An 11,517-nucleotide genomic window follows, 5' to 3' on the forward strand; every position below is an offset into this window, starting at 1 on the left:
AATACACTTGCTGTCAGTAGTGATTCAGGCCCATCCAAGCAGAAGATGCAACACTTGCGCACACCACGAAGGCCGGGCAGCCTCGCGTTCGCATTTCAGCTCAGGCAGTGTCCAGGCAGCTCCCCCGCTGCAGACGGGACACGTGAGGAACGCTCCCTGGCAAGGGGTGAGTGAGGTAACCCTTGTCTGAGCTGCAGGATCTGCTTGGGAGGGACACGCTGCACGACCAGCTGAGGCTCTCCAGCTGCAGTGAGGGAGTGAGACCCACCGGGACCTCCCCCTGCTGCTGGGTCTCCAGATCTGTCATAGGGATTTCAGCTATTTGAAGATCTTCAAACGCTGCTACTGGAGTCTGAGAGGTTACCCAATCCTCAATATATCATTTATCCTCCTTAAAGAAAGAGGTTTAGAAAATAACATATCTCTTATTTCGATATGCTTCAAACAATATATCTCTTATTTCAATATGTTTCAACTGGTTGGCCTAAAGAGGCAAATAAGGCACAGAGGATCTTGAAAACCCACTAAGCCGTACTGAATAAAATAGTACTTAAAGGAAACAAAACATTTCCACAATTTGGATTTTCTTCTCTCTCTTGAGAATCCAGTTAGATCAGATCAGACCAAACAATGTATTTTTTAAACTCTTTATGTTAATCTCTGCATCTACTGGAGGCACACTTCCTCTAGAGATTTTGGTGTCACTGGCTGATTTGTGTTGGAGTTATTAATTTTGTCTTACGGATACAATCTATATAATTTTGTTCTCTCTCTGTTACAAAGTTTCCATTCACTTTTAAAAACAGAAATCCCCTCACTTAGAGTATGGGTCTAAGATAAAGGCAATTGGCATGAATGAAGCCAGCAAGAAAGGGCAAGTAACCTTTAGGACAATAGAAAGATAAACTGAGGTTTAACAGTGCTAGTATGAACACTCAGCTGTCAAAATTAGAGCAGTCATGTAAAAACACGACAGAGCAGGAGACCTAAGTTTTTACTCAGTCTGCTTAACCGAGTAGTTATCTTCGCACAAAAGCCACACTTTCTCAGAGGAAGACGCAAGAGTCAGGCAGATGGGAATCACCATCTCATTAAAGCTATTTATATATATATATTTTTTTCTTTTTGAGAGCAGGGCAGTTAACTAGTATCTCAGACTAAGACCTTTCACACAGATCACCCCTCCACTTTGTGAGGCAACAACAGCTTTCCCTCCGCTGATCTGTTTTTTAAAACAGCTACAGTCAATTCAATGATATAACTGTGGAAGCTGCTTCCACAGTTGCACTAAACAGGTGATGGGGCCCAGGTAACAGTGTGTAGCATCCTCCCTGTGAGGTGAAATCACCATGTTCAAACTAATTTAATCTCTGAAAACTCAGCCCTTTTCCTCAGCATTACACAAGTTTTTATGATATTCGGAAGAGGAATCATGAAAAATAGCAACAGCTGGAAGGTAAAAAAATACCCCCATAAACTGCTGAGGGATGGAAGAGCTGCACAGCAACCACCACTCCTTCTTTTTACCCGCTAGCCCTTGTGCTAAGATGAACTGTGACCCCAGTGCCAGGAAGAACCTCATTTATCTGCTTTAGATTGCTGGACAGGTTTAGCTGGATCTGCTGCTGCGAGGATAGCTACGGTTCCTCCTCAGCTCAGTTCCTCCCCGCTGCAGGAGCTTTCTGAGCTCTGCTACTGTCTAAGTCCATCAGGATAGGGCATGGTGGGGCTAAAAGAGAGCAGAGCCTTGCGTATTGCCAGCTGATCACCTGAGCTCCATGTGGCAGCCAGCTCAGAAGAGAGGCCAGAACGGCAATAAAGACAGCATCCTAAGGCATTTTTCTACAAACAACTGAAAAGCATTAGACTGTAAGCAGGGAAGCAAACACTGAAGGTGAATGGGATAGTCCCACATTGGCTAAGCTTAAAGCTTGGCAACCTATTGTTGCGATCATTTTTCCTTTTAGCCAAAGACAAAACATGCATAAAAGGCTTGTGACTTCCACATTTTGAATTTCACTCATATAACAGCAAGTTGCACAGCTATCAAAGCGTTCTAATGCTAATAATGATACGTTATCATTTGTCTTTGACTTTGGGTGCTGCTGAGAGAAATGTCACAAAGTCACTCCCCACTGTGACCACAGCAATAACCTGAAGGGAGACTGGTGAGAAAACAGAAAAAGCAGGGTTGCACATTATGGGTTCAGAGGAGTAAATAAATAAATATGATATCAGTGAGAAAAAAGATGAGTCGGTAAAAAAGACAACATTTCTTTAAGCTAGCCTAGGTTCACTATAATTCACTTCTTTATTCATGGATTTTTACCTTTGGTCTTAAAAACTATATTTCCCTAAGAAAAAGCAAGCAGTAACACTTCTAAATAAATAATCAGGACTTGATGTACTGCCAAGGGTTTCTACTAAAGGCTAGGAAAATGATCAGTGTAATTAAAAATAAATTCAGAGTGTGCACATGTTTCTTTTTATTTTATAATGTTCTTTTTTTGCGCATGCTTTTTCTGGGTTTAAAAATCTAACAAAGGGAGAGATAATTGGTAGGGCATTAAGCACAGTAATCATAAAGTGTTGCCAGACCGAACGGTTTTCTTATTGTCCTAATAATTATGATGTGACCAGTTGCTATTTCACAGCTCCAGTGTGGGCAGAGGTGCCACTGAAGCTTCCCTTCCAAAGCCGTGAGCACTTGAGTAGATCCCTCAAAATCTTCTTTGGAAAGAGAATAGTCTGCCACCATTAATTTTATTAATTTTACTAAGTCCTTGTTGGAAGAAAGCAAATGGCAATGTGATTGCTGTATCTGGTCTAGCCTCAAAGCAAAATCTAGGGCTGTCAGTTTTTGCAACATGCAGATAAATATCAAATCATTAATCTCATTGTCAGCCAGCTGCCACACATTTACTGAACATAATGAACCCACTAAAAGGAAGGGCATGTGTTTTGTTCTGTAAATGTGAAAATACACACTCCAAAATGGAATTTGTAATAGATTCAGACTTATTTTACACTATCCCCTGAGTTTACTCCCCTCAATCTACTAAATCAGGAATATTATGTTAAATTAATACGGCTGACCTCACTTCCAAATGCAGCTTCTGAAATTATCTGAAATGCTGGCAAAGCAACCTGTAGATGCAATGTGAGATGATGTGCAGACTTTCCAGGGAAGTCAAAGCAAAATTCAAAGTTTCAAAGTATACTTTCTTTCTGGTTAAAATAATTAAACACGTTAGGTTGCTTTTGATATAGTAAAAAAATATAGACCAGGTTGGACTAATCATGAATTCCCACCCTTAATGTTTTGTTTCTTGGCTTCTGTGCTTCCAGACCTTTAGAACACGATTCTGCTCTTGACCAGTCCTGGTAAAAATCTGCAGTATGGTACTGGCTATAAATTCATGCTGGTAGAGGGGAGAGTAGTATTTTATCTTTCCAGACCAACTTTAAATTGCACCATCCATCCTCCCTATGCTTCCCGCATTTGTACAACAGCTTTACTGTTTTCTTCCAGAAAATCTTTACAAAGCTGCAGCTTAAGTGGATCCTAATCCTCACTGACAGAACAAAGTCCATACTGGAGGCAAGAGGCCTGCAAAATATCATAATTAAAAATTGCTTTTGCGTTGGACATGTCTGCACTCTCCTAAAGAGCATAAATTTCTGCATATTGGAATCAAAACTTAGAAGTGGTCACACTGATTTTCCCTTGTTTGAATGCAGAGAAACAAAATAGTTGTCAATCCAAACTCTTATAGGACAAGTTTTAGCAGAAAACACATTTCACAGCCAACATATAAGCTTCTAAAAAATGATGTCTAATGGAAACAATGACAGTTCCTTCACTTTATGAAAGCACTAGAAGGTGCTGTAGAAAGTGCTTTAACAAACACAAAACAGATGAAAGTAACTACCAGACGGTCTGTTTAAACTGCATGGTTTTGTTTATGTTTAGCATACTGGCATTTTGAAGTCAGTTAAGGCAAGTCTGTTAATAACATTATTAACATGAGCCACATTTTTAGCACTCACTGTAGCATTACTTTTTTTTTTTAACATAACACTAAGCCATTAGCAAACATGACAAGACTATGCAAACACTGAATCCAATAGGAAAGGAACTCTGTGCACATTTGTCAAAAACATTTGTTCCTATATAAACTAAACTAAAATAGTAAAGTTACAACTATTTTTGCACAAGTTAACAGCATCTTAGACATGAAAACGTGTGCCAAAAGTTGTATTCCTAAAACAAAGGGGTTTGTGAATCTTAAAGCATGGTTGATTTTGTTGTGCAAACAATATAGTTCAGACTCAGAAACTCTAAATCATATTAATAGGAGCTTCTGGGTTCTCAGCCTTTTTATATAACAACCCATAAAAATTTCAGCTCAGACCTTAGATACAGTCAGTGACCAGATTTCCCTTTGCAGATATGAATAGACTGTCAGAAATCTGTGTGCCACGTTGGAACCTCTCTATAATCTCTGAAGCAATGCAAAATTTGTGGAGCTCAACAAGTTGTCAGATTGAAGTTTAGGCGCAAATTTATTAGCTACAGAGATGTTTCCCATATTCTGCTTCACCTACTTGTTTGGCTAACCTTGGTTGTCATAAAAAGTACATCGTTTTCTCTCTTCCCCAAATAAGGACATTGATCTGGAATCCTATCTAAGTTGAGGGAAACTTTCCAGGGACATCACCGAGTTTCAGACCAGACTTTATCTGAACAACACAACTGCTGCTCACCTGTTGATAAAAGCATATTTAGTGCACGTGGAGCAGCTAGAACAACAATCAAGTGGACTAAGCTCCATCACCATTTACTGCTGATGCTTTCAGTAGATTTTACAGTATCACTGCAAATACACTATGAACTTTTGTAAGATAAGAAATCCAATCTCTCCAACACTGTACCTGTGAGGTAGGTGTTGTGTGAGGAATTGATGAAATAGTGCGACAGTGGTTGAGACATATCTTCATTTAAATCCAGTTTCTCTGGGGGAACTACGCCATTTTCTTCTCCACTCAGGTATCGCATAAATCCATCCACCGATATCTGTCCTGAGAGAAACACAGACCCCAGGAAAGCACCAATTAATTTCAAGTACAGATTTTGCAACATACAGATGTGATATTCAACACGCAAAACGGTGTCAGTGAAAGACTATGTAATCATCAGACTAGACTTCCTCTAGTTATCCATAAATTCTTTTGTTACTACACCTCATTTTCAGCCATATAAGTGGCACCTCCCCTTACCTGTACCAAAGATAAATCATTTCATAATCAGTGTCTAGAGATAATCAAGGACAGAGAGGAATCAGTGTTACAGGGGTCTGTAACAACAAAGGAAAAATAAATTGAAGCCTATCAAGGAACGGGATCACCTAGGGACAGAAGAAAGCATGCTTTGCAAAGGAAAGCAAGAAACTAGCAAACAGAGCACTACACTTTGATCTCTTTGGAATATGCTTCAGAGTGTATATATGAACGCAACCAAACTGCAAAGGAAAGCAAAGCAACCTAAACGAACCACCTTTCAAGGGGGAACTAAGCTTTACTTCGTAGTTTTTGCATTTGTCTTCCAATTCATATCTCACTGGAGTGACAGCATAAATGATCACTTCATATGCTGCTGGCAAATCAGAAAGCTCAAAAATCAGCATCAATCTCAGTGGAGCTGTGCTTATTGCATCAGAATGAATTTATCCATCAAGCCTTCTACATAAAGTTGGTTTTAAGGTGTCGATTTGTATATTTAGAGTAAAAAAATTAAAAAGCTGGAGGTCTATATTTGAAGATTAATGCTTAACCAAACAAATTTGAGACTTCTTTTTTTGCCTGATGTTTTCTTAATTTTGTTAGGATTTCATCTGTAGATTCACTGAATCAATAGCTTTAGTTAATTCAGTTACTGCTTACAGTAGAAGAAATCTTTTCTATCTCTGAAGAATTGCGGAGCAGCTATGTGCCTGGTGACTCCCAATACTGAGAATTTCTTACCTCTTGTCCCTGACCCAAAATATTCTGCACAATATTTCTATCAGAAAAAAACCAAACCCAAAACTTAGTTGACAAACTATGGCACTGAAAAATAAAAGACTTTCGATCTACTCCTAACTGCTACTCTCTCCTTTTAAGGCCAATCCCTTTTTATCCTAAACCATATCAATTAACACCTATTTTTCTAGCATATAAAAATGTAATGGGCAACTCTGCATCATTTTTGTAAAGCTTATAATCACATGAACTAAATATAATAGCATATAAAGCCTTTACTCCAAAATCTGTGCCTGTACCCTAGGATTTGGCTCCTGATCAGAAAGGAAGAGATGTGACAATCTCAAGTTCAGATGCTCCATTTTCATAACAACCCAGGATGGTGGCACTAAATGAACCTATTCATATGACAAGAAACATAGTGACAATACAGAGGAATGCAATTTTCGTTCATTCTCACGACAACAATTGTAAGATGGTTAGAAGGAAAAACATCAAGTCCATCCACTATTTTAAGACTGTAATCTGAGCGCAATCTTGTCAGGCTCCACAGCTGCTTTGTTATAGAGTAATCAATCATCCACAGACAGAGGCCTCCATACTTTAATTTTCATAGGAAAAAATATAAGACTGGAGAAAATCAGAAAAAAAATGGAGGTTTTTCATGAAACTAAAGATTTAGGAACACTCTATCTCCTGCATGAAAACTATCAGAGATGCCTCATCCAAAGTCACGTCAGTATCTCTGTGTTATTCTGAGTATGCATTCTTTTCAGCAAGAGTAGGAGGTTTGTAGTACTTTGCCATTCCTGAAAAAAAATAAAACAAAACACAGTAGTTTTCATCCTCACAATTCCTCAGAAAAACTGTGGCATCATAATCACATTGTGTTAAAAAAGAAGGATTCCATCCATGAAGCTGAGGATAAATTCACTGGGTGGACGATATCCCACAGAAAACCTGTGGGTTACGCTAAGAGTTGAACTGCACAATCTCTTCAAGTCGGTTTGGGTGAACTTGAGCACCTTTGGGATAAAAAGAAGTAAGAGCCACGTCTGAACTTTCTCCCTTCTCTCTGTTCTGTGGTTCATTCTGCTTCCTTGCTGCCTTCCACTGTGAAGTAAGACAAGGTCTGCAGACTGGTCCTTCTGCACCTTGTTACTGGTATTAACATAAATCACAGCAAGTATTATTCACACGTGTAATTACATAGTTTCTGAGTTACACAGTTATCTGAGCTTATGGCTGTAGAATGCTGTTTTCCCCATCATAATTAAGCAGTCATCATTTCAGAAAGTGAAGCAATTTGCAAGTTCAATTACAGCTGATACTGCACCAGTGAGAGTTTGACTGTGGAACGGAGATGGCAGATGTCAGAGGGACTTTGTATCCTGGCTATTAAAAAGTAGATTGTTTGTGACCCTCATCAACAATATTCTGAGGCCAAATGCAGTGAGGACAATCCTCAGTGGACAGTCATCCAAAATGAAATGGCCTCGATTTATTGGTAAGACTTGTTCTCTGTTTTCTTATGCATATTATAAATTTACCACAGAGCTTGCCAAGAAAAAATAATTTGTGATCAGTTCTTTCCATTACAGCCGTCACCTTCTATCTCCCGATATACCTTAGGAAGACTTAAGGGTATGATTAGATATAAAAAGTTAGAAGGGAAAAGAAACACATGACACAAAAACACAGGGACAAGGCAGTTTCACATTTTTTTTTATTTTTCCTTGCACATAATTGCCTTAAAATCACCTGAATCCTAGGTCTTTGATGAAATTTTCAAAACAAATGGTGTGCTTATATACTTAAAATTGTGGAGTTAACTAGCTTGTCTTCTTCACGCACCGCTGCCATGTTAAACTTCACCTGATGTCACCTACTAGGACAGAGGCAGACCCAAAGCTCACTAGAGTCTGCTGAAATGCTACCAATAACTTGAATAACATTTGGTTCGAGACCTTACTAAATAAACTTAAGTGCAATGCAAAGAAAGACGAGACCCGTTTAGCCACATCGGCAAAGCCAGATTGAGAAGAGCAAACAGACGTGTAACCACAGCAGCGGCTACGTCAGCAGTACTCGGTGACGATCCTTCCCTCCCTGGGGCTTGGAGCTTACAAGAAATTCATTTTTTCTTTCCTCTCAAATATCTCAAATTTATCAGATTAATTAGAATGGGGTCACTTGGTAGGGCTTTATTAAAACACTTTTAACAGCAACAGACATAGAAATGCCTCCTTTTCCCCTTGGTATATTTAAACGTCCAACACTTCACTGGGCCACTGGAACGCCTTGTGAGGAACAGGGCGATGCCTGCCAGGCCTGCAGCTCTTCCTCCTCCTCCTCCTCTCCCCTCAGGGCCACTCCTCACACTTCACAGAATCACAGAATGTTTGGGGTTGGAAGGGACCTCAAAAGATCATCTAGTCCAGCCCCCCTGCCAGAGCAGGATCACCAACAGTAGATCGCACAGGAACGTGTCCAGGTGGGTTCTGAATGTCTCCAGAGAAGGAGCGAACAATAAGCAATATTCTAAAACTGTTCGGTTTTTGACTCTATGCAAATCGACTTCTGCCGGCAGGACCAGGGCTGTCGCAGCCAGGTGGCTGGGGAAGTTAGTCAGAACCACCCGGCTCCTGCAAGGAACGGAAGGTGCTCAGATGCAGCGTTTCATGAATAACACAGACATTTATTTATTTATTTCTCCTCTGGACTCACTAGACTGAAGAAATTTGTGATGAACGTCAGCTGCAGGGTATTTGATTGTCAAAGCAGCTGGTCAAAGTTTTGTGCAAGCCAAATAAGTTACAGATCAATTTTGATGGTTTTATTGTGCAACAGAACAGGTCTGTAAAATGAAAGGGCAAGTACTGAGGGAAAATACAAAAGCAGCTAATATAGTTTTAATTACAGACGTTATCAACACCTCAGAATTATAAAGGTGTAGCTGAATATTTGTCTATAAATTATAAATTATATAAACTTTGGAGTTAAAATCCTAAAAGAGCCAGAGACACTGGAAAATCTAGATAAGGCTTTACATGCCCCTCTCCAAATTTATGTATCTGCATACCTTTCAAATTCTGTTCTCCAAAAGGAAAGGAAGCTTTGAAAGGAAAGGGACTTTGACTCCTCCACATCTTTTGAACATTTTACCCATTACGCTCTAGGCATGAAACACACAGAAAAGCACCCTCGCAGCCCGGACTGCCCACTTGCCCACACAAACCCTTATTCACATCATGACATTCCCACGTCATCACTTCACAAATCTAAATCAAGGTCACACAGATCAATCTGAATCAGGTTCTGGCTTTATCCCTGGGCTGCTTTTCTTCACTGTGGATTTATGCTCTAATTGAACTCCAGGTGCTTTTGCAGTATGCCCGCGATCCCCTTTCTCCCCTTCACATTTAAGTTGGAAGCTGAACGTCATACCTGCCAGTTGCTTGGTGGGGAGTTTGTCAGTGATTGTCCCACCTGCTGCCTCCAAACCTCATCCTTTACTGCAGAAAGGAAGAGGAAGCCCTGTAGGAGACTCCAAAAATGCCCCCAGCATTCACCATCTCACCTGCAGCAAAGCATGAAGCAGCTTCTTTGCAAGTGGTTCCACAGGACACCTTTAACGGCTGCTCCGTACAACCTGCTTGGTGGTGAAATTCACACAGGCATCAAAGAAGAACCACCAAATTGACAGTTGAGCGAAGTCAGCCAACTCTGGTATTTTTTTCACTAAAATTTTGTAGGAAGAAGTAATTTCCTACTAGAAGAGTCATATATTTAATAGGGATGCTGAGAGATTCTATTGAATTTCCCAGGCCATCAGCTTTATTACATGAAACACGGGGAGTGTTTATGCAGCAGCTTGGTCTTTTTTTGCATCCCTGGCTCCACCTGATTGCTCCAAAATAGTTACAAGGGAGGGGGGAAAAAAAAGTAGAGCACAAATTAAGTGGCAAGTTCTGAGTATTTCACAATATTTCTTTATTAGCTACAGCTACATGATCCCATACCTTTCAAGATCTATTAGATTTGATCAAAGACATAAATGTTCCTGGACAGCAGTTTAACAAAAAGCACATAAAAATCTAACTGTTGCTTTGCCTGTAAAAAACAGGGCTCCTTTGTGGTCATGATTTGTCAGCTCTAACAGACAACAATCAAATTCTGTCATCCCACATTCTTTTTCTTGGAAGCTGTCTTCAGGCAGGTGGCATACTGCTGGCAAAAGACCTACTGAAAATTCACCAAATCTGCAGGGGTAATGAAGTGAATCCTGCCTTCTATCATTCTTAGATATTATCAGCATTCATCAATCTAAATGTTTTCTTATTCCATTTGAGATTTGGAATCTCTTCATTCCTGGGAGACAGTGGTCACAAATTCACCATGAAACAGGAATTTCAGCCAGCCAGTTGAACTGGTTGATTGTACTTTGTAAATATATTTCTCAATCTCCTCCATTTGAAGACTTACTGTGTTATCACAAGGGGTTCTTCATAATCTTTGACTAGAACTAGAGAACCTAGCTTTTTAACTTTTTTTTTTCCTCCAGGGCTGGCAAGAGCATAGGCTGCTTTTGACACAACAATCCTTCTCCTGCTGCTTAATGAGATATGGGTAACTTGATAAGTTTCTGGTTTCCCAACCCCCCTGGCATGCCAGCATGACCAGCATCTTGCTCTGGAAATGTCTGTGGGTCCCTGGGAGCTTGCCAGCTCATGAACTTAAGGAAGAAAACAAACCTCTGCTCACTCAACACCTGCAGCACTGCACCAAGCACAAGATAAGAAACAGGGGTTCAAAGCAGGGCTGAGCTTCTAAAAGAAGCTTCTTCACTAGTTCAGTGTCCTCTATAGCAGCTCACAATAAAGGTCAAAACTGGAGCAGTGTGGTAGCCTGGAGGAAATGTAAAAGTAAAGCTAATCCTGCTACCTTCTCAACCCAGCTGTTCTCAACTTTGTCCCTCATATTTCAGCAGGTAAGTTCTCTGTATGGCTACTTGATTTTCCCCAGGGTCCACCTAGTCCTTCCCAAGGAGCTTTCCAAGACTTTGGGCAGAGAACAAGAGGCACAACTGACAGCAGAAAAGGCAACTTACCTGCACAGGTTTTCGTGCACTTGAATCTTGCAACTTTAACATTAGCCTGTGCCTGTCTCTTAAAACTGAAGGACATTTTGCATGACAATTAAAATGTGCATTTGCTTGTAAGTAGTCAACAAGTTTGCCTGCATGGATCTTAAAGCGTTTCCTTCCACATATTTGCAAACTTAATAGAGCCTTCCCTTTGTTTACAGCCATGCTGTTATCCACTCAGTTATAATGTAACTGGAAGGCACAATTGTGCCAAGAGATGTTATTAAAAAAAAAAAGAAAACAAACAAACAAAGAAGGGAGACAATTAATTGGCACCTCGTATCTCCCAGCTAGCAACACAGAATTACATTAGTATTCTGTCTGAGAGCAAAATCAGGTCTATTCCAATG

At 40.1% G+C, this 11,517-nt stretch overlaps 1 protein-coding gene across 1 annotated transcript in view; it reads right to left on the reverse strand.

Annotated features, from left to right (window-relative positions):
• The window catches only part of PLCB1 (phospholipase C, beta 1 (phosphoinositide-specific)), a 123,672-nt gene extending 112,465 nt beyond the window's left edge, over positions 1 to 11,207 (reverse strand). The window contains exons 1-2 of the mRNA XM_009874236.1: positions 11,132 to 11,207; positions 4,936 to 5,082 (exon numbers count right to left, since the gene is read on the reverse strand). Of these exons, the coding sequence (XP_009872538.1) occupies positions 4,936 to 5,082; positions 11,132 to 11,207 (223 nt within the window). The remainder of the gene's footprint in view (positions 1 to 4,935; positions 5,083 to 11,131) is intronic.
• Between the last annotated feature and the right edge of the window lie 310 nt (positions 11,208 to 11,517).

The sequence above is a fragment of the Apaloderma vittatum genome, unplaced genomic scaffold (assembly GCF_000703405.1).
Source record: "Apaloderma vittatum isolate BGI_N311 unplaced genomic scaffold, ASM70340v1 scaffold4088, whole genome shotgun sequence".
In the NCBI taxonomy this organism is placed as follows: domain Eukaryota; kingdom Metazoa; phylum Chordata; class Aves; order Trogoniformes; family Trogonidae; genus Apaloderma; species Apaloderma vittatum.